We start from the raw sequence: 23,294 nt of genomic DNA, 5'->3' as shown, positions 1-23,294 counted from the left end.
GCAAATGATACCATCTGTTGCCTTAGTAAATGTCTTCTCTAGCCGCTTTCTCAAATTTTTTAACAAAATATTCCACTGAAGTTCAGAAAAACGTATAACCATGCTGCCACTCGCTGGCGTCAGCGGGTAGAAACTCCGTAGGGGCGGCTAGGACCAAGTCTCGAGCGGCTCGCCACGGCCCGGCCGCGGCCCGGTCGCGACCAGCAGAAGACACGACCGGGACGCACTGATACACATTTCAGCCTGCCTGCCTATTTTACGAACCTATTTCGAAAATCCGGGAATGCTAAGCCACAATTTAAAGTCCAAGGAATCCTCCTCAATCGTTATTTTTTCTATAAAAGAAGTTCTTGTGGGAAAATAACTCATTGAAACTTTTCCGGGGGACGGGAGAGGACCGACCCGTCACCACAAAACTGAACAAAACCCGTATTTAGAGACATCCCACTGCCCTACATGAAGCGTAGCGAAGTTTCGTTACACTTTTTTCTACTCAGTGCAATTGGTCAGCACTCACAAAGACTTACCCACAAGGAAATATCCACATTTGAACGACGAGCGTCCAGAATGGCGTCCAATAACCTTCGCACTTCCAAACCATTTTGATGATACAAATCACACTTATTTCTTGAAAAGATGCCTCCTACGCCACACTAAATTTCTTGCAGAATCTGATTCAAGTCGCGGATGCATAAATGGAGCCACAGATTATTGGATCGGACTCGATTAAGATGACGGTGAAGAGCAAAGCCATTCGAAGTGTTGTTTTGGATCGCTGTCTGCTAGACCGGATGTTGTCGCGAGGATGGCAAATTCATAGTGCGGTTTGGATTTGTTTACATTTTCTCGTAGCAGACGTATGTGTGTGTGTGTGTGCGGTGTTCGCTGTGTTGTGCTCTGTGCTCTGTAATTCCTATTTTGCTATTTGATCAAGAGTTCTCTCCAGTGTACGTATTAATGGAGGAAAACATTGGAAATGGCTTGTTTTAACAATATATAACATCACCAGCCTTTGTTTCCAGGCTCCAAAATGAGTCAAGATCTATTTGCCGATGAAGAGGACAATGTATATTTATTTGATACCACCGAGGATGCTGTCGAATTTAGTGGAATAAGTGGAAGTGGTACTTCGTCGTCGCCAGGTAGCCAGCAGTTACTTCAAACACCTGCTCCTACTCCAGCACCTGCTCCAGAACCAGCCTCCTCCTCAAAACGTCAGGTACTATTTTCTTTTGTGTGTATTGTTTCTATATTTGATTGATTTTTTACTTATGCCTGAATCCCTTCGAATTCTGTAGGAGTATCCCTGCACTGTTTGTAAGAAGGTGCTCAAAACCCTCAAAGGTTTCGAGGGGCACATTGCTCGTCATGCTCAGACCACTGGACCAGAGACCAGTACAACACGAGCATCGACAGTCAAAGCAGTTCCACCATCTAGTAAGGCACAGGTAAATCTCCATTAGAACTGCAGGAATCTAATAATTCCCATTTCCTAATCAGTTTTATTGTTTAGTCTTTCATAGTTTTCTTTTATTTTATTTGGATTGAATCCTTTCAGGCGGAAAAGCTTTATAATTGTACCGAGTGCAAGTCAAAATTAAAAACCAAAAGTGGGTTTGTGAGGCATCGTGCTGCCCATAAAATGAAAAGTGAGTGTTCATGAGTCTGCCTTTTAAATGAAAGATTCGGTTTAATTTATCTCATTTATTGTTTTATTGTTTACAGATGCTTTGCAACTTAGGCCAGCCCCTTCTGAATTTCTTTTGAGCTACCTTCCCGATATTATCAAGAAAATAATTTTGGATATTAAGGCTGAGCCAAGTGGTGGAAGCTCAAAAGCCTTGTTTCTGTCTCAGTTAATAGAAATGTCTGAAGATGACAAGTGGCTGAACTTTGTACAGGATTTAGGAAACTTCATCTCTGGAATTGTGTTAGAAAAGCAGGCCAAAGTTTTACCTGCTAACCAGTACGAGGAAATGCAGAAGAAACTGAATTCCTATTTAAATGATAATATCGAGAACCTTGGGAACAAATTGAAGCAATTATGTCCAGTGGAAATTGATTGCTCCTTGGCTCAGCGCTTAGTGTTTCGAATTGCAACCAAACTGCTACAAGAAACACAGATATGGGCCATGCAAAAAATGAGACCCACTTTTACCGAAGAAGATTTAGTACTACAGCAAGAAATGAGTGAGTCTGAAGAGAAAAGCTTCTTGGGAGAAATAGGTGGCTTGCTAAGAAGTTTTTTTATGAAATCACTTCAGCAGTCCAACCAACAGAGTCAAATGCAGAGCCAATGCATAAAAGAAACATTTGTTGATGGTCCTCATCCCATCAGTAGGTCTCAATTTCTCATAAAAACTAACTGGTTTTCTGGAGAAGATGAGTGCATTACAGTAAGTTACCATGCTGCCCACTTTTTAAAAAAAATTGAACTTGAAATAATACCAGCATCTGTGAATCCATGTAGCTCTGAGGAGGTAGTTGAAAATGTATTAGCTTTCCAAGAATTGTTGGACCACTGGTACCATTTGACAAAAGCCTACTTCTCAGAAGAAAATTCCCTTTTATTTCTGAGGAAGATAATAGCTTCATATGTCAAGTTGTCCGTTGTTTTTGAAGAGAAGAGAGGCAACAGATTGGAAGAAAAATCGGTGAGAGCATCCACAGCCCCACTCCGCACTCATCTTCAACACAATTTGTTGGAAAGGGAAGAAGAGGATGAAGATTTAATTTAGAAGATTGTTAATTCAATTAAAGAGCCAATACTGAGATATTTAATAAGCACATAAACATAATATTTGACATAGAAATAATTCCATTTCTCTTTCTTAACTGACATGTTCAATCCTTTGACACAAATTGTATTATTATTTTAACATCTTGTAATAAAATGACTAAAAATTCTGACAAAATATTGTGTTATTTATATACAATTTCTAAAGCACACACAACTAAGAAAGGATCAGGGGGCATACACTTTCATTCCTCATTCATTTGATCTTCTTGGTGCTTTTCTTGATTGTAAGGGAGTAGAATCCACTTCAAAATCTTTTCTCTTCGATACTGATGTATTTCCTTTCCGAGATGCCAGAGAAAGAGACCCTTGGGCATGTATGTTCATGCGATCATCATGAACATTTTTGAGAGTGGGGTTTCTATTGTCACCATGCTTTCTTCGTATTTTACCGAAGTACTGTTCCAATGGATCTTGATTAAAGACCCTTGCGCAGACAGATGGAGCTCCAACTACATCCAGCATGTACCGTATTGCGCCTGTGATTCCCTTCACAGTCACTTGCATGGCCCCCAAAGCTTGATGGCTTATAATCATACGGCTTCTTTCATCATTAGTAAAAATCCCTGGTCTGTTGATAACTTCAGTCTTCCACTCTTCAAAGTAATTCAGAAATTCATCTTCTAAGAAATTAAGCCTTTCATCACTTGAGGATGTGAATGGAAATTTATCTGGATTATTCCCTTCATTGGTCTCATCTCTTCCGTTCACACAATCAAACAAGCTAGGGCCCGCCCTTCCGTCGAACCGAGTTGCCAGCTCAAGCGCGGATCCAGGGGGGGGGGCAAAAGGACAATTGCCCCCCCCTTGGGCTCAGCCGCACTTGAAAAAAAATGAGGAAAGGGAGGAAAGGAGGGAAAGAGAAAGAGGGAGAGAAGGAAAAAGGGGAGAAAGGTAAGAAGAAGGAAGTGAAAAAAAGCAAATTGTTATGGTTCAAGTTCAGGCTGTGGTCCGCCTACGCCTCATCTATCATCGGCAAAAATATAAAAAAGGACGCATTGAATTGAATGACATGGCCATGGTCGCGGCCGCGACCCGGGCGTCGGATGCTGCACTCGGAACCGAAAGCATATGCAAAAGGCTCAGCCCAAGGCCCAAGCTGACATCACTGACTGCCGGGGCTGCCGACCGACCGGACCATCCGCATTCGCCAAGAAGCTCAGCCGGGGCCGTCAGCCAGCCAGCGCGTCGTCCGTCGAGCCCAGTGACAAGCTCAGCTGAGCTGACTCTGACTGCGCCGTGGCGCGCCGCAGGACACGGCCACGCCACGGCGTATTGTTGCGCGCCGCGCGCCGGCCAGTTCTGCCCTGCCCTGTCGAAGCCCGTGCTCCCGCCTGCCGCGTCGCCGCGAGCCAGCCAGCGCCCCTCCCCCCTCCCCGCCCCGTCACCCGCCTGCCTTCCACTAACGGCGTGCGTGGCTTGCAAGTGCCACAGTTTAGCCCTGTTTACCCGAACTCCACTCAGCCTATTCTTCGGCGCGTCGTGCATCATCGAGACGACACGCCATGGGCATTGATTTAGCCCAATGGCGAACTGCCATAGGCAGGTTCCGCCGAGCGCGAGGATCATTAGCCTGTGGCTGCGGTGGCGAGGCTGCTGCAACAAGCTTCTCGTACCCGTATCGAGCACCTGGTACAGTAGACCCGCCAGACGTCCAAAAGGCTTTAAACAAAGTAAGTTTTCAGTTTTCACACTGTTTAAACATCAAAGCACGTCACATAATGTGTCGTTTTGTCCTCATATCACTAACGGTTCTTTTCCTTGGTTTCCTGTAGCACTACCATTTTTTCTACCTGGCGGCTGTTATTCTTCCCATTGATGCATCTGAAAGGAAGCAGTTTTTCAACTCACTGGTCGTGCGACTCCTCCTACTTGCGGCAGGCGTCGAAGCCAACCCAGGGCCCAGCAGCACCTCAAACTCAAAGGTAATTTAGATTAAGCTTGAAGCGGGAGCGGGAAAGAGAAAATAAATGCAAGGATTTGATGAGGATAATAATTTATTTGATTTGTACTTTTACAGTCAAACCAACATCAGGCGAAGCGCTTGAAGACAATTGACACCTTCTTCAAAGTGAAATCTGCTGCTGACCTGGGAGTCGCTGCCACTTCTCCGCGGCAACCCGTTGAAGTCGTAGCGCCGGTGGAGACCAACATTGGCAGTGCGAGTGCGTCTTTCCCGACTGAGGCGTCTACGTCGTGCAGGACTCCAGTTGAACCCGAACCTGTAAGCAGAACCAACACCGACAATGTCAACTCTTCTTTCGTGGAAGACATGGACACGGATAATACATCAGCGTCTGTCGTGCCTTCTCCTTCTCCCTCCAAGTCTCACAATAATGTAACCAATGATATAGGAAATTTCATTGGACAAAGGATTTCTGACTTTCAAAAGCGAGAGCTTCTTCTTAATCCTTGGCAGCCGCCTGCTGATTATGATTTTCCATATTCTAGTTACATGTGCAAGGGAAAGGAGTACAAACGTTATTTAAATCAGAACCACCTTAATACATACAAATCTTGGTTGGTCTTGTCTCACTCTGCTCGAGGCCTGTACTGTAAATATTGCCCGTGGTTTGCTGTTGGTGCCGTAGGCGGGCAGCACAAGACTGTTCCGTTGACAAAACTTGTGACTGCACCATTGGTTGTTTTTAAGGACCTGTTAGGAAGTAAGGACAATAGTGTATTAGCTCATCACGAACATCATCAGTACCATAAGATGGCTGTGGAAAAGGCCAAAAATTTTCTAGATACTTACCATAAGCCTTCAAGTGATGTCATCAATCAGGTGAACCAACAGCGACTTGATCAGATTCAAGATAATAGGGAACGGCTTGTACCCATTGTTAGATGTACGCTTTTTCTGGGAAGGCAGGGCCTGGCATTCAGGGGGCATCGTGATGATGGGCAGCTTCTTGTCACTGAATCAGAAAAAAACAATAATGAATCTGTAACAGGTAATGAGGGTAATTTTAGAGAGACTTTGAAGTTAATGGTTGCATCTGGCGACTCAAAGCTTAAAGACCATCTAAAAAATACATCTTCTAGATCAACTTATATAAGTAAGACAATTCAAAACGAATTAATTGAATGCATAGGTACTGAAATTGTAGACAAAATATTAGTAAGATTGCACAAATCATTGTTCTACTCAATTCTGTTTGATGAGACCACTGACCAATCTCACAAATCTCAGCTAAGCCTAGTGTTAAGGTATGTAACTACTGATGGCGTTTATGAAGATTTTGTTTCTTTCGTGGATGCATTTGCAGATCTTGATAATTCTAAACAGGATGGTACTTACGATTCTGATGAAGATGAATGGGATGAAGTACGAAGAGCTGCAAGAAGGGATGAACAAGACACAGAACTTAAGCTGACAGGGAAGGCAATAGCACAAATTGTTTTAAGACTCCTGAGCCGATTAGGGCTGCCCCTGCAAAAATGTGTTGGGATTGGAACTGATGGGTGCTCAGTCATGACTTCCGAGGTTTGCGGTGCTGTAGCTGAAATACAAAAACAGGCCAAAAACGCCCTTCGCACACCCTGTTTTAACCATAAGCTTAACCTATCTATTTCTCAATCCAACAAAATAACTTGCATACGGAACGCTGTGGGTACAATGAAAGAGTGTGTAAGTTTTTTTGATGCTTCTGCGAAGCGCAACCGTACCCTCAATAAATATCTTGGCCATAACCTCTCTGGCTTATGTGAAACCAGGTGGATAGAGCGCCACGACGGAGTTTTGCAGTTTTCTGTAGATTTGCCAAAGATTTTACAAGGACTTGAGTCTATTGAAACATGGAATGATTCATCTACGTCTTCCAAAGCAGCAGGTCTTCGAGCTGCTCTTAAAGACAGCTTCTTTTTGGTTTCTGTCATGTGTTTAAGTGACGTCCTGGCACTTACACTGCCTCTCAGCAAACTGTTTCAGAAGCCATCCCTGAATTTAGACGCAGCGTCTAGTACAATTTCCAATCTTATAGACGTTCTTTCCAAGCGCCGTGAAAACGCAGAAGAACACTTTAAAGAAATTTGGAAAAAAATTGTAGAAATGGCAGAGGAAGTAGATACTCACCTTGTTCTCCCTAGAAGATGTGGACGTCAAGGGAACCGGGCCAATTATTCCACAGACTGCCCAGAGACGTACTTTCGGCAAGCTGTGTTCATTCCTTTGCTAGACCAAATCTTGATTGACATCAAAGAAAGATTTCCGTCAGCTGTTCTGGACTGCTTTCAGCTGCCACTTCTTCTTCCGAACAATGTCATTGGGTTATCAGCTACTGACCTGAAACAGAAAGCAGAATTATTAGCAAGCAAGTTTGATGGATTGTTGCCAAATGATGTAGAGATGTCTGAAAAACTACTGCTCGGAGAACTTACCATGTGGAGAGAAAAGTGGGTTGCCCAAAGTCTTCTCGAATTTCCTGAGTCCTCTGGAGAAGTCCTTAAAAACTGTGACTATGATGTATTCCCCCTCATCCATACTTTAATTGCTGCCCTGACAACACTACCGGTGAGCAACGCTGCCGCCGAGCGTTCCTTCTCGGCTTTACGACGCCTGAAGTCGTGGCTTCGGTCTACAATGTCTCAAGACAGACTTACAGGCCTAGCCCTCATGCATGTCCATCGAGACATTCCCATTGATATTGACAGTATTATAACGCGGTTTGCCAAATCCGGCAATCGTCGTTTAGACTTGATTCTCTAAATAATAAGTTTCCCCATGTATTTTAAATTTTCCTCATGTATTTTCAATATCTAGTCGGTTTATGTTTGTTTAGGTTAACAATATATTTTCTTTTTCATGTATGACTGATTATTGATTTCATCTGTAACGTTGATGCTTTGTACGTCCGAAAATTCAAATTACTTAATAAACAAATTTTTCAAGTACTTTAAGATCTGCTGTATAAAAAAATTTCACCAACTTCCCCTGCAAAGTAGGCAACCCGCTACATTTGCCCCCCCCTCAGGCTCAGGCTGGATCCGCCACTGAAAGAAAGTGCTGGTGTTTATGGCCCAAGGCATAACAAGTGAAGTCAAAGATGTGGTGGCTATTTTTTCAACGGATGACCTTTCTGCCAGCCAGCTCTTCGATAGAACCTGGGAAGTAATTTACCATCTAGAGGAATCCGACATCAAAGTTTTGACGCTTACATTTGATGGTGCATCTGTTAATCGGAAATTCATTCTAATGCATGAACGCCTTGACAAATTGTGGAATCAATGCTATGCCACCAAGAATTTAGCTGGAGGGTCAAGGCCACTATTTTTCATCTTGGACCCACCACACTTATTGAAAGCTATAAGGAATGCCCTGGCAAATTCATTTGCACACAAGAAGACCAGAAAATTATGGAAGAATAACCAGTACTTATCCTGGAAGGTAATAGAGGCATTATTTGAAGCAACCAAAGATCAAAAATTCAGAGGACATAAACTTACTAAAGCACATGTAAAATTAACCAGTTTTAGTTGCATGACTGTCTTGCTGGCCACTCAGGTTCTCAGCAACTCAACAGGAAATTGCATTGAGGATCTGTCAAGCCATGAGTTATTACAATCATTTGACACATCTGAACTTGTTCTATTCATTAGAAAAATGAATAGGTTTTTTGGCCCGCCCTTCTATTCAAAAAATAGGGGGAGGGCCTATGCATTTGCCTTTGTGTCTGTGTGTTGTTGTTGTTGTTGTTGTTGTTGTTGTTGTTGGCGTCTGTGTACAAGGAAGGAGTTGAGCTAGAGTAACCAGATTTGGAGGGTACTTCAGGAGTACCGTCCAAACAAATAATCCGGTGGTGCAAATCCCGTCCGGGTCGCACAAGGGCTGCTGCAGGTGCATCATGGTTTACATGAGCGGGAGGGGGATTTCCGCCATTATTGGTGCTAGCAGGGCACATAGGGGTATTTTTGGAATCGGGGCGACGAGACAAGATTTTCATCTGAGACTCCCAGAACAGCCTCTGCAACGGAGTCATTTTATGCTGGTGCACCCTCAGTATAGAAGAAAGGTCATCATTCAGAACTTCATCAAGCTTTATTTGGAGAGAATCCAATCTTTTTTGTAAGCGATCAGCGCGTTTCTTTTCTTGCTTGTGCATTTTTCGAAATTTGTTCTTCTTGGCTATAATTGCTTCTTTTGACAAGTCTACATCACGAAGCGTTGGACAGTCATCTGTTTCCTTCTCTCTTCTCAGCTTTTCTCTTTCAAATTTTTAATTTGAGCTTGACAAGAGAAACAAATTTTACGGCCACCAGGAGAATTAATCAGATAGAGACAATGTGCATTCCTAAAACATGGAGAGTCTACTGATGAGCTGTAATCCAAAAATCCTTTCGCTGATTCCCACATATCTTCATGTGAATCAATTCCTGCACAGACTTTGAATCCTTGAAGTCTTGTCACCAGCTCAAACAAATAATCAGCCAAACTGCCAATATTTTGGGGATCAGGAATGGTTTGACAATCAAAGACTACATTTTCTCTTGGAACAGGCATACCCTGCACAAACAAGCCAACAGACCCATTGGTGTGGTCGTAGTAAATGCAGTTTTGGACAGCAGCATTTTTTGTGGTGTTGAGTTTCATCAGTCGCAATACATTGTTTTCCAAATTTCGGTCTGCCAACCTTTTGGCAGTAACAATTTTAAAATTTGGTCCACTAAAGTTGAAACAAAGATCTGAAAAAAAAAAGATTATGATTTTTAATACAACAATACATAGATAAAAAATCTAAAATAATTGTAACGAGTAAATAAAAACTCTCACATCAGGCCCCAAAGGCTGAGGGTTTTTTTCGAACTCCAGCATCAGGTTCTGAAGTTTCGGTTTCCTTGGTCTGATTAGTTTTTTCTTTGCTAAGAGTAGTTTCACACTGTCTTGAAACATTAGAGTCTGATTCTGCCAGAGATGTGACAAGGCCAGATGGAGAACTACCAGGAAATTTTGAAAGCAACCATTTATATATTTAATTGATCGTCAGTAAAGAAAATTAAAACAATCTACAAAATATTAACAAGCACTCTTACCTTGGGGTCAACAGGAGGTTCATTCTGAATCCCAGCATCAGTAGTTTCTGAAGCCTTTGTATCTTTAATCTGTTTGGCACTAGTTTCACAGAGAGTAGTTTCACTCTGGCTTGAAAAATGAGAGTCTGATTCTGCCAGAGATGTGACAAGGCCAGATGGAGAACTACCAGGAAATATCTGAAAGCAACCATTTATATATTTAATTGATCGTCAGTAAAGCAAATTAAAACAATCTACAAAATATTAACAAGCACTCTTACCTTGGGGTCAACAGGAGGTTCATTCTGAATCCCAGCATCAGTAGTTTCTGAAGCCTTTGTATCTTTAATCTGTTTGGCACTAGTTTCAAGAGGGGTGTTTCACTCTGGCTTGAAAAATGAGAGTCTGATTCTGCCAGAGCTGTGACAAGAAGGCCAGATGCAGAACTCCCAGAAAATATCTGAAAGCATTTGATTGATGATAATTATTAGTAAAGCATATTAAAACAATATACAATAAATATTTAGAAACACTCTTACCCTAGAGTCAACAGGCGGATCATTCTGAATCTCTGCATCAATAGTTTCTGAAGCCTGGGTCTCTTTAGTCTGTTTGGCACTGGTTTCACATTGACTTGTTTCACTCTCACTTAAAATGTTTGAATCAGATTCAGTCGGAGCTGTGATAGGAAGGCTAGGTGTAGAAACATCAGGCGACATCTGGAATCAATTTTTTTCAGATAATTATAGAACTTATATTTCCGTAAATAGACAGAGCTGAAGATTTAGTTTTTTGATTTAGTACTATGAAAAAAGCAACTTACACCAATGTCAAAGTCTGACCAGTCCACACCTTCAAACACAGAGGGCTCAGAAATTTTTTTCTTTACTTTCAGTGTTTGCTTGATTAGGTTCATCATTACTCTCGAAAATTTTTTTTCTGTACTTTGAGTGTTTGCTTGATTTGGTTCATCATTACTCTCATTTTCAATCTCACTTTCACTTGTCATTCTATCTTCAATATTATAAAACCAATCTAATGAAAAATAAAGGGAGCATTAGTTCAGAGTAAATGGCACTAGATGCAAAAAAGAATGAGGGAAAGAACGAATATGAACTTACTTTTTGGGAGGCCGTTTTCTTTCACGTGATAAGAATGTTCTTTTTCTCTTTTTTCTTTGGTACTTTTAACTCAACCACATCAACCTAAAAATAAAACGATAATTTAATAATATATCAGCATTTAAAATATATTTCATTACAATCTTAATCATGAAATGAACTGGCTTACATCTTCATCACTCGAGTCTACTTGAAACTCTGATGCAGTAGTAGAAAAGTCTTCTTCAGAAGCTGAACAAATGAGGTGAGCTTCACCAAGAGGCCTGCTACATTTTGTGGCATTCAGACTAGGATTCTGTCAAAAAAAAAGAATAGAAGATGTCACATAAGTTCACACGAATATGCTGGCAAGAGCTTTAAGTGAAATCTCACCATACTAGCATCTGCTTCGGAAGAAGCAGACTTATTTGATGAAGCGGAGGCACTTCTGCTGTCCTGTAAATCATAATAGCAAAGGTTTACCACTTTAATTTAATAAGTATTTAGAAACAAAAAATTTATACATTGAACAACACTCCTAACCTGCTTCCAGGATCCTTTCCTCTTGCGGCCAATGCCACCGCCCCCCCTAATCCTTCCTCTAAATCCCTGTTAGGGACCTGGGACAAAGATAAGTGATAAACTTTAGTAAATAAGACATACATTCAAAGACACAAAAAGAACAATTTATTAGACCCATCAGCCCAAACAAGGAAGATGAACAGAACGGTAAACATTTCATAGTATTTATAGAACCAAACCGTGATATAGAATAAAAGTAACACACCTCCTCTTCCTCATCTGAAGCCATTTCGCAAATGATACGATTCCCAAGCAGTCACGTTTGAAATCGGTACAGACACGTACAATGCCGTAAGACGCACGGCACCGATGTAACCTCACACTGACGGCGCTGAAAGACAAACGTAAACAAATCCAAACCGCACTATGAATTTGCCATCCTCGCGACAACATCCGGTCTAGCAGACAGCGATCCAAAACAACACTTCGAATGGCTTTGCTCTTCACCGTCATCTTAATCGAGTCCGATCCAATAATCTGTGGCTCCATTTAAGCATCCGCGACTTGAATCAGATTCTGCAAGAAATTTAGTGTGGCGTAGGAGGCATCTTTTCAAGAAATAAGTGTGATTTGTATCATCAAAATGGTTTGGAAGTGCGAAGGTTATTGGACGCCATTCTGGACGCTCGTCGTTCAAATGTGGATATTTCCTTGTGGGTAAGTCTTTGTGAGTGCTGACCAATTGCACCGAGTAGAAAAAAGTGTAACGAAACTTCGCTACGCTTCATGTAGGGCAGTGGGATGTCTCTAAATACGGGTTTTGTTCAGTTTTGTGGTGACGGGTCGGTCCTCTCCCGTCCCCCGGAAAAGTTTCAATGAGTTATTTTCCCACAAGAACTTCTTTTATAGAAATAACAGGAAAAGTAGCGATATACATCGGCAACTTTGGCCCGTCCCGTACATTAACAAATGTGTGAATTTCGCCTTTTTTTAACCCTGACGAATTTAAACCAGGGTCTAGGGTCAAAATAAATGTCGTTTTCGTCATCAGCACCCTCAAAAAAAATCAGAAACAATGCAAAAACTCGAATAAAAAGAATGTTCCGAAAATACCCCACTGGGATTTGAACCCGGGTCCGAACTTTCCGATTCGTTCGAAAGTGGCACCATTGGTTTTTTTTTCGTCGCACCGATTCCAAAAATACCCCTACATGCCCTGCTAGCTGCATCCGTTGCCGAGATCCTCCTCGACCCATGTAGACCATGATGCACCTGCAGCAGCGCCCCCCGGGGGTGGATCGGATTTGCTGCCACCGGGCGGGTTTTTAGGGTCACCCAAGGAGGCTGCATACCAAATTTTGGGCAAGATCGGACCACGGGAAGTCCTCGGACGAACGAACGAACGAACGAACGGACGAACGAACGAACGAACGGACGCACAGCATGCATTATATATGCCCGTCCCCCCGTCATTTTTTTTCAAAAAATAAACGGGACGGGCCAAAAAAAACGATTGAGGAGGATTCCTTGGACTTTAAATTTTGGCTTAGCATTCCCGGATTTTTGAAATAGGTTTGTAAAAAAGGCAGGCAGGCTGAAATGTGTATCAGTGCGTCCCGGTCGTGTCTTCTGCTGGTCGCGACCGGGCCGCGGCCGGGCCCTGGCGAGCCGCTCGAGACTTGGTCCTAGCCGCCCCCACGGAGTTTCTACCCGCTGCTGGCGTCTGCTGTCGGCCATTAGATTAGGTCCAGGCACCCCCTCTGATGTGGCACAGTCGGGGGATACAAATCTCAGGTCTTCGTGCTTCGACTAATTTTTGACAACCGACACTGTTATGTGACACGATGTAAGATGCATTTCAGAATTCTGACATCCACACTCGAAATCAGACGTCGGTATAGAAGTTCTCTTCTCCCACTTTAGTCAAATATGTTTATGAATTTTAATAAATCATAATCTATGAATTTCAAAAACTTGGTCATTAGTTTTAAGAGGAGAAAGTTTCTTACTTTTAATAGCAAGAAATCTTTGTAAACTGCTTCACAAACTAGTTTCTTAAAATTAAGATGGATTTTTTTTGCAGTGATCCCCAGCGGACTGCATGCGTCAGGGGTGACTTCCGGTGGGCGTAGCTCGGGCCCAAATTGAGCTACAGACCTCGCTCACGTATAAAATTGTAGGAAATGAAACGTTCTTTAACGTTTATAAGGAGTAGTTTTCTCATCAACCCGCTAGTTTTGGTTTAAAACGGTTATTTCGATTTTTTGAACATGTCCAAAATTCAAAATTTCACAGTTTTTGGCTACTGTGTCCAAAAGAAAGCATCAAACGTAGCAACACTATATATATTTGGAATCAGCATTTCATTCCGCGTGTAATGACGCCAATCTCAGCCTTCTGCGACGATCTTGAAGTCCACAGTCGCGTTTAGAAAAAATGTCAAAAATTTGAACTTTGAACGCCGATTTTGAACGAACCCCACGTTGAAAAAACTTGAAATATGGCTCATTTTGTTTGTCTTGTCAAGCTCTATCAGCCCACCAAGTTTCATGTTGTCGCGAATTATTTCCAGCTCAAATGACGGTTTGACTGGACTACAGGGTGAGTTTTCTCAATGTGTCAATAATTTGTAGGTAGTTTGGGCCCCCCAAGGGGATCATTTTCTACCAATAAACTAGTGGGCGCAAACTTTCTAGGTACGGAGATAATTGGTGTTTTGAAATTTGGCCTTCGCGCCTGCGAGGTAGGCACCCGCTGCCACTGATGGGCGCAGGACCTCACGTGGGGGTGTCGCGGGTCTAGGAGGGGTGCATCGAGTCTCGAAGGGGTGCGGCGGACCTTGCAAATGTCTTTTGGGAGGGGTTGCCGCGGGTCTCAAGGGGCTGTCATGGTGGCCCCCGTTACAGTGGATCTCGCGGCTGTCTTTGCGAGGGTGGCGGGTTTCCCACGGATACTTCCGCGAGGTAAGTGGCACTCCCGCGAGTACTGCTAGTCCCGCGACACCCCTCGACAGGCCCTGCCACCCTCAATGGCACCGGGTGCCTACCTTGTAGGCGCAAAATCCAACTTCAAAGCACCAATTATCTCCGTATCTAGACGTTTGCGCCCACTAGTTCATTGGTGAAAAATGGTCCCCTAGAGATGCCCAAACTGCCTTCAAATTATTGACACAGTGAGAAAACTCACCCTGTATTTAGGGACTTTGCGGGCCAAGCGGGCCACCGGACAGACGATGTGCACATGTCGGGCGTCACGTGGGAACTGAGAAGACGCTATCCGAGTCGCCCATCCGATGGCCCCATCGCCAAAATAATCCCAAGGTGCACCACGTCTTGCTAGGGACCCACTCGGAGCCACGGCTCCGAGCCTACTCGGGTGGTGGGCCCGAAGGGAGCGGAGCCGAGTGGTCGAGCCGAGCGCCGGCCCGAGAGGATCGGAACCGAGTGAGGTCGAACACCTCCGTGAAGTTGGCATAGCCACTTAACGCACAAATAAAAAGCTATACGCCAATCATTTGAGCGTAATTTGAGCGTTCGATTCGCCATAGGTACATAATTTGTGCGTCGAAACTAAAGCGTGTATCTAGAAATATATTTTGGTGATGCCAAATTCACGTTGGCATAGCCACTTGACGCACAAATAAAAAGCTAAACGCCAATAATTTGACCGTAATTTGAGCGTTCGATTGCCAAGTACCGCGAAATTTGTGCGGCAATACAAGTATGAGAAATTCAGCTCCTGAGCGATTCTCACGTTTCGGGGTAGTTTTGGCGTCTCTGATTTGCCGAAGTGAGAAATATCCAATTAAGTTTTTCTGATTATTGGGGTCCTGGATGATACTAGAGTTATGGCAATGGTATTTATAGTAAAGGGGCGGAAAGTTGGAGTATGTTCTCTTTGGACAATCACGGAAGTTACATTTGGGGTATTCCAAACGCTACGTAGACCAATCCAACGAACGTGAACTTTTCGAAATGTGTGCGTTTAGTGGGCAATGGCCCTCCCTAACATCAGAAACAAACCCCATGTCGATATCTGCGCTCGTTTGGGCACAGGAGTCAGAAGAAACGTAACTACCCCGAAACGTGAGAATCGCTCTCCTACATTCCGCCGTACCTGCAGGGCTAGCGTGAAGTTGGCATACCCACTTCGACCTGTCTAAATTCCGACCACACCATTTTTTTCTGCAGAATTTGAGCGTTCGAATGGTCATAGGGGCATAATTTTTGCGTCGAAACTAAAGCGTGTATCTAGAAAGATGTTTTGGTGATGCCAAATTCACACCAGCATAGCCACTTGACGCAGCTATACACCAATAATTTGGGCGTAATTTGAGCGTTCGATTGCCAAGTACCGCGAAATATGTGCGGCAAAACAAGTATGAGAAATTCAGCGTGAATTTGGCATCACTTAACTACATTTTTCGATACACGCTTTAGTTTCAACGTACAAATTATGCGCCTATGACCATTCGAACGCTCAAATTCTGCTGAAGAAAATGGTGTGGTCTGAATTTAGACAGGTCGAAGTGGCTATGCCAACTTCACGCTAGCCCTGCAGGTACGGCGGAATGTAGGAGCTAAATTTCTCATACTTGTATTGCTGCACAAATTTCGCGGTACTTGGCAATCGAACGCTCAAATTACGCTCAAATTATTGGCGTATAGCTTTTTATTTGTGCGTCAAGTGGCTATGCCAACTTCACGGAGGTGAACCAAACGAAAAGAGGATCGGATCCGGGTGGAGCCACCGGGAGGATCGGAGCCAAGTGGAGCCAAATGCTCCACAGAGAATAATCTACAGCCACAGACAGACTAAATTAAAGAAAATTAAACAGAAGATTGAACCTTTCCTAATATTTTTCTCAGTAAAAACGAATAGGACTGTTGGCTTTAAAATGTAAATTTGGTTAACTAATGAGGTTCTTATGAGACATTTGGAGAGACGACTAAAAGTTCACGCAAACCTTCAAAACTCAGAAACTTTTGGGAGTTGTAGCCCCTTACTTTGGGAATTAATTAAATATAATAGTGATTGCATTTTGACCTCAAGTCATTGTTGGAAATAAGTGTTCATCAGGCTTCTGCTTCTTTCCAATCCATCTCGCCTAGTTTCGCTTGAAGCTCCAAGAGCACAAATTTTGTAATCAAATGGTTTCATCCTCATATTTTTCCCTTCGATCCATTTTGAAAGATTCCGGCATGTTAAACCCGCAACGTCGATTGAAAAATTATCAAAAAGTTTGAAAGTTATTAAAATTCCGGTCAAAATCTTCCAATCTTAGTGACGTTTAAGCTTGAAAAACTTGTGAATGTTTATGTGATAGTGTCATTGAGTTGAACTTGAATGAGTCTTGGCAAACGGAATCGAAGAAAAGAAAATTGTTCAGACCAATCGTTTCCTTTAAATAGTCTGCATGAGAAGTTTTTTTTCTCTTTAGAAAATACAGCCAAAATGAAGGGCTTCCCAGGGAAATTTATTTGACTTTGTATTTGATTTCATATTTATTTCATGTTGTGTTTCAGTGAATGGAAATTAGGTTGATGACGTTTAAACTAAAGCAAAACATGATTTATTCAAAATGTTTCTTTTAATGTCAAAAATACAATTTAATATTTCCTGCAAAGCATAAAAACAAGTTAGTAATAACATTCTTTGAAGAAGGTTGCTGTACTGGTTTAATATCTATTGCAAAGGAACGAATAGTATTTAAATTGTAAAATTGGTCTAGGTTTCAATTTTACTAATGTCAAGCAGGCAGAGAAATTTCACGCAACTGCAAACAAGTTTGTAAGCTGGTGCCAGTTATTAAAAACTTATCAGCATCTGTGAAACAGTACATAGGCGAAGAGAGAAAGATTAATTTCAGTAAACATGCACCTCTTAACCTCACTTTTTCACATCGTCTTAGTTTTAAAACGATTTGATTTCACTCAAGTGGCAGAATTTGACTTTTGCTAGTGCGTGCTTCTGTGTAACGTCAGGTAACATTTATTTCATTTACCATAAATTACATTTTGATGTGGATTGTAGTGGAGCGATCCTTAGAGAAGGTTAGGAAGCTACGGAACGCAAACGTTGAGGACGGAAACATTACGGAAAAGCCTGCACCGACACATTTTAATTAGTTCAGAGTTGGCCTACAGAAACACACATTTCAACCAACGATACTTACTTAGTTAAGAGGATAAAACAGCGTCAGCAAATAAAGCCAATTGATAGAGTTTTCACATCACAAACAAATATGTTAGAACAGGGGTCTCCAACTCGTTGGCCCGCCGCGGGCCCGCGGGCCAGGCGGGCCAAGCCGGGCACGCTGTGGCCCCCCCGGTGCGACCGGAGGAGAGAGAAGGTAGTAGGTAGCGGAGTGGGGGTACTGGCGGGTGGAGGGGGGGGACGGCTTCACAGCGGCAAACCGCTCTGAGATCCGGGGGGGGGAAGAGCGGCGAGTAGCTGAGGCAGCAGTAGCGCTGGCCCGGGCTCGGGCCCGGGGGCCCAGCTGGGCCAAATGGCCCCCCGGGCCTGAGTTGGAGACCCCTGTGTTAGAAGAAAAAAGCAACATGGCGTCTCGTACAGCTTCGGCTCCGATCCTCCCGTCGGCTCCCCGCTCGGCTCCGATCCTCTCGGGCGGCGCTCGGCTCCGGTCCCGAACCCGAGTAGGATCGGAGCCGGTGGATCCCAGTGGGTCCCTAGACACTCCTGGTGCACCGCTTCCCCCCCCTCCCCTCGCCTGCAGCCGGGGCAGGCCGGCCCGGGGTTTTCCGGAAAAAACAGAGGGCCGGAGGCCGGGGCGCGCCCGGCGCCACGGTCGGCCGCCTACCTGGCCCGGCGGGTCTCGGCACGCTCGACTCGCCGTCGGCTCGACTGGGCATAGGTTCGGCTTGAGCCGCAGGTAGAGTGAAGGGTGTGGGGCTTGACTTGTAGCAGCGTAGCGCACTGGTAGGAAATGTAGCACTGGCTTGTATTGTCTTCAACTGTTACAACCTGTTCACCATAACTTTTTGGTTTAAAAGCAAAAAACAGAAGATCTGTTACTTCCTTTCATTTCATCCACTTGACATTGTCAGTCTTGCCGATCACAGAGAAGGGAGATGTTATCTTTGGAAAGTCAAACAGAACCAAAAATGAGGTTACTATTGAGATCAGTGCTGCAATACGTTTGTTTTTTTAATAGTTAACCGCATAACAGCGTCGTTAACACCATGAGATTGGTTAGGTACTGCGGCCGATGCATTTACATCACCTTCTTTTTATGTCCAAATAAGAAATTAATAAGAAATGGTCACCTATATAAAGGTCTTATTAAACGCTTATGTGACTAAAAAGGCCTTATATGGTTACTCATATCGAGCCTTATAAGGAGTTGTGACCCTTATATAACTTGTACTTCCTCTGCCAACTTAATAAGGCCAAAGTAAAACTAAATAAGCTTTCTTGATAAAAACCATATGTAATCTTAATTAGTTTTGTGGCCTTACAAGAGCTTAATATGAAACTTTTACAGTCCATATATAGTTTTATACAGTCAAATAAGATTCCAGTTCAGTTTGTTTGTGAATTTACGACGGAATATTTTCCGAAGGTTTTTGAGAATGTCCAAATGTGCACTAGGGTGGATCTTAATTTCTAACCCCCCGTTTTTTTTGGCGAAATGGGGTCCCTAGGATAGTAGAAGATCATTAAAAAATCGCATTTGATCCGGAAAAAATTGTATCAGCTTTAGGGGAGGGCTCAAAACTGGGTCAAACCCCCAAAATTGGTAGTTTTTTTAAGCATTGCGGCCGAACCAGATGAGATATCAAAACGCCTGAGGTCTGAAAAGATGCGGAATTTAATTATCTTTCCAACGAGCTATGAATCATTGTTGCAGCACAAATATTTTCCCCTTGAATCATTGCATTTTATGCAGAAAAGTGGGGGCCAAAAAATCAAAATCAGTCCAATTTCGGTAGGGTTAAGTTCTAAAATTTGGGCCCAATCGACATCTCTTTATAGAAGTGGATGGGTCTCAACAAGACAAAAAAAAAATGTCAACACATGCCATGGGGTAAGATGCGAAATGAAGCAGTAATTTAGCCTCAAAGTGCCAAAAATACCTTTTTCCATCAAAAGAGCCAGCCGGTCCGGAACTTTACCAAACTCGGTTTCCAGGTGAGCCGGGACCACCTTAACTCATATCTGAAAGGAAGAGTCCCGGACTCAGAAGGTTCGTGGCCAGAGCTCCTTTGACCTCGAAAAAATCACGCTAAATGTCCTTTTGGTTGAAAAACGAAGATTTTTGGCACTTTTGAGGCTAAATTACTGCTTCATTCGCATCTTACCCCATGGCATGTGTTGACATTTTTTGTTTGTCTTGTTGAGACCTATCCACTTCTATAAAGAGATGTCGATTCGGCCAATTTTAGAACTTAACCCTACCGAAATTGGACTGATTTTGATATTTTGGACCCCACTTTTCTGCATAAAATGCAATGATTCAAGTGGAAATATTTGTGCTGCAACAATGATTCATAGCTCGTTGGAAAGATAATTAAATTCCGCATCTTTTCAGACCGCAGGCGTTTTGATATCTCATCTGGTTCGGCGGCAATACTTAAAAAACTACCAATTTTGGCATTTTGACCCAGTTTTGAGCCCTCCCCTAAAGCTGATACAATTTTTTCCGGATCAAATGCGACTCGATAATGATCTTCTACTATCCTAGAGACCCCATTTCGCCAATAAAAACGGGGGGTCAGAAATTCCACCCTAATGTGCACTGTAAATGTTTCTTTCCTACAGGAACTTTTGTATATCAACGGAAGTTCATCGTTAATTTACGAAGGTTCTTAGTAAAGTTACGAAGAAAAATCGTAAATCTACAACTGTTGTAAATTTACGAAGGGCTTCGTAAATTTACGACGGGCTTCGTTAATATACGATGGGCCTTCATAAATCTACGACGGACTTTCGAAACTAAACGAAGGAACCGTTGGCAATTTTTTGCCGAAGGATCCGTCGTTAATTCCGGACACTGTAAAAAATATGTTGTGAATTTACGACGGAATATTTTCCGAAGGGTTTTTGGGAATGTCCAAAAGTGCACTGTAAACGTTTCTTTCCTACGGGAACTTTTGTAAGTCAACGTAGGTTCGTCGTTAATTTACGAAGGTTCTTTGTAAATTTACGAAGAAAAATCGTAAATTTACAAAATCTGTTGTAAATTTACGAAAAGCTTCGTAAATTTACGACGGGCTTCGTTAATCTACGACGGGTCTTCGTAAATCTACAGCGGACCTTCGTAAATAAACGAAGGAAGTGTTGGCAATTTTTTTGCCGAAGGATCCGTCGTTAATTCCAGACGTATAATTACGAAGGTTCTCTGTATATTAACGAAGGTTCTTTGTTTATTAACCAAGGTTTCCTGTAAATTTACGAAGGATCTTTGTAGATCTACGAAGGTAATGCGCAAATTTCCATTGTGATTGTAAAATCGGCAGAGATCTTTCAAAAAATTAACGAAGGTTTTTGTAAATATACGAAGAGCTTCGTAAATTAACGAAGGAACCGTTGGCAATTTTTTTGCCGAAGGGTCCGTCGTTTATTCCGGATATTGATTTTTACAGTGGACATAAATTTTTACAGTGTCTAAATAAACCCGAAACAACCCAGAACAAGTTGAATTAGGATTCTCAAATCATTCTTTGACTGAACAGGTACATTTCTTCCACGTCAACGGTTAAAACCTTCTAAGGTCAAGGTCTTTTGCCCTAGGGTCCATTTATTGCGTACGCGAGGAGTTTCGAGAGATGCGACTCGCAAGAACAGTATACTTATACACTAGACCTACGTCCAAGTCACTTCAATCCCGCCAGACCCTTCGAAACGCAGACAGTCTCGGGGAATATGAGCATGAAGAAAGAGCTGGATGACAACCTCTGGGTAAGCAGTGGGATCCCAAAGTTTTGAGCACCACCACTAATGACACATGTCGGTAGCACTGAAATCCGTAAAGTAAGAAATTCAGAGACCACTGTGAGAAAAATGTACGGTTTTCGCCGTTAATCAATTAACGGGATTTGCTGGACTTGGAAGTACGGTGTTAACCGTGCCTGAAAGTACGGCGTTTACCGTAGTTTGTAAAGTGCATTAGCTGAGAGACACCCATTCCTATACAGCAAAGTCAATCTGGGACATTTTAAAATCTCACTCAAACTCCTTGAAATGGAATCCATGGCCACATCTTCAAAACGCCGAGTGGGTAACAACTCGCGTTATATTCTGCAAATGCAGTCTGCATCGTATGTTGAATAACAGTGGAGTTTGGGCAGCCCCACTCTTCGCTTATCGCAACTTTTCCGGCTATTGTTTTACAGGTTCGCGTCAGCATGGCACTTCGCGCGAACAACGAGTGGAAAGAGAATGCATTTATTTTCAAATTTCCTGGCAATGCATGTTCTTCGATACGAGAACATCTCCCCGCCCTCTTCCACCTCTTATCGAAGGCCACTAACACAACGCCGGCAAAAGACAGAAGGCAACCCTGCGTATTCCCAAGGGTAGAACAATGCGTTCCATTTGCACTCGTAAGACTGAGAATGCCCGGGTGGAAGGATCTGCAGTCTGAACAGCACTTTTTCACTTGCGTTTAACTGAACTTAACTTTGTGTTTATAGTAACTGTAAATTATAGAAAAAGTAGAAGAAAAGCCGAGATTTTTCTGTGTTTAAACTATTCTGTAACCGTAAATTTCTACAAACAGACTATAGAATTTTGTACAAAAAGCGTAGTTAAACTGCAGAAAAAGTACCAGTTTTTTCGCCCAACTACAGTTTTGACTACAGTTTAGACCAATTTCACACTGCAGTGAATGTACTTCTAAATCATAGTTACACCTACAGAATTCACTTAAAGAAAGAATGAAGTTAAAGTGTAGTGTTAAAAGTACGTGTTAAAAAATGAATTTGAACGTTCAATTTTCATCCTTCTGTCTGATTCTACTGCCCCCTTCGACCTTCCATGGTCAACTCCCTTATGGTCCGATGATGAAATCAGATTTTCTGCGGGGAATCGAACCTCGCACCATTTGGTTGCGGACCAAGTGCCTTATCCACTGGTCTACGCCGCCTGCCTGGAAAGGTGATCCACCCAACGTGACCACATAATAAGGCCTGGTGCCGGTGGCATTAGCTCGGAAACTCAGTTAAAACTGCAGTCTTTCTTCAGATTCTTCTGCACTTTTTATTCTCGACACGATCATGCAGTCTGACTGTCTCGGAACTAATCATTAACTGAACTAACTTCTGTACTTCATATGTATTGTAGTGACTGTAATTTTAACTAAGTCAAAACTGAAATCCTTCTGCAGGAGCGCTCTGTAGTAAGGCTGAAGACCAGAACAACAATTTTTATCAGTTTAAAGTCTGTGCCCAATGCACATAAATTGAGGTTCTCAACTCTAATATTTTTTGCAGTTACTTTTGAACCCAAAGTACTGTTCCAATACTGCAGTTTTTCCACTGAGTTCAAACTACACTTGAACTGCAGATCCTTCCACCCGGGTGAAAGAGTTTTGATCAATACCGTATTACGCAACGAGAACAGGTACCGTGAAACGGGGTAACTTCGGACACTTTTGAGAGTTTTTTTTTTTGAAATTGTGAAAGTTGTGGTGTTGTCATGGACTTGAGGGTTGAAATTTATCATCTACCCACCTTTAGTTTCGATTTGGCGCTAATTTCAAATATCTGCGCCTCACCGTTTTTATAGTGGAGGGTCCAAATCAGTGTCCGAAGTTACCCCGTTTTTTGGGGTAATTTGGGACACCCCCGGAAAAAAACGACTTTTCGTTCTGATTTTGGTCTCAAAATCGATCGTTGTCCCCTTCT

At 42.7% G+C, this 23,294-nt stretch overlaps 2 protein-coding genes across 3 annotated transcripts in view; both read left to right on the top strand.

The window, feature by feature from the left end:
- Positions 1 to 23,294, top strand: part of LOC117645468 (NFX1-type zinc finger-containing protein 1-like) — a 102,206-nt gene that overhangs the window by 36,021 nt on the left and 42,891 nt on the right. The window lies entirely within an intron of this gene.
- Positions 248 to 3,506, top strand: LOC117645463. Of its 2 annotated transcripts, XM_034385675.1 has the most exons (5): positions 248 to 947; positions 1,023 to 1,219; positions 1,299 to 1,448; positions 1,559 to 1,649; positions 1,726 to 3,506. In XM_034385675.1, the coding sequence occupies exons 2-5, from the start codon at positions 1,031 to 1,033 to the stop codon at positions 2,736 to 2,738; spliced, it is 1,443 nt and encodes a 480-aa protein (XP_034241566.1). In that variant the 5' UTR covers positions 248 to 947; positions 1,023 to 1,030; the 3' UTR covers positions 2,739 to 3,506. The 2 variants fall into 2 exon arrangements, with proteins under 2 accessions (XP_034241566.1, XP_034241565.1); XM_034385674.1 differs by having other exon boundaries at positions 248 to 1,219.

The sequence above is a fragment of the Thrips palmi genome, unplaced genomic scaffold (assembly GCF_012932325.1).
Source record: "Thrips palmi isolate BJ-2018 unplaced genomic scaffold, TpBJ-2018v1 HiC_scaffold_18, whole genome shotgun sequence".
NCBI classification, from domain to species: domain Eukaryota; kingdom Metazoa; phylum Arthropoda; class Insecta; order Thysanoptera; family Thripidae; genus Thrips; species Thrips palmi.
The sequence above is the reverse complement of the archived record's forward strand: the minus strand, read 5'-3'. Positions and strand labels throughout refer to the sequence as shown.

Bases quoted from the DNA above. Each gene is read 5' to 3' on its own strand.
- LOC117645463 (XM_034385675.1), top strand. From the start codon at position 1,031: ATGAGTCAAGATCTATTTGCCGATGAAGAGGACAATGTATATTTATTT. The intron at 1,220-1,298 runs GTACTATTTTCT...CGAATTCTGTAG, and splicing joins CCTCCTCCTCAAAACGTCAG to GAGTATCCCTGCACTGTTTG. The intron at 1,650-1,725 runs GTGAGTGTTCAT...TATTGTTTACAG, and splicing joins TGCTGCCCATAAAATGAAAA to ATGCTTTGCAACTTAGGCCA.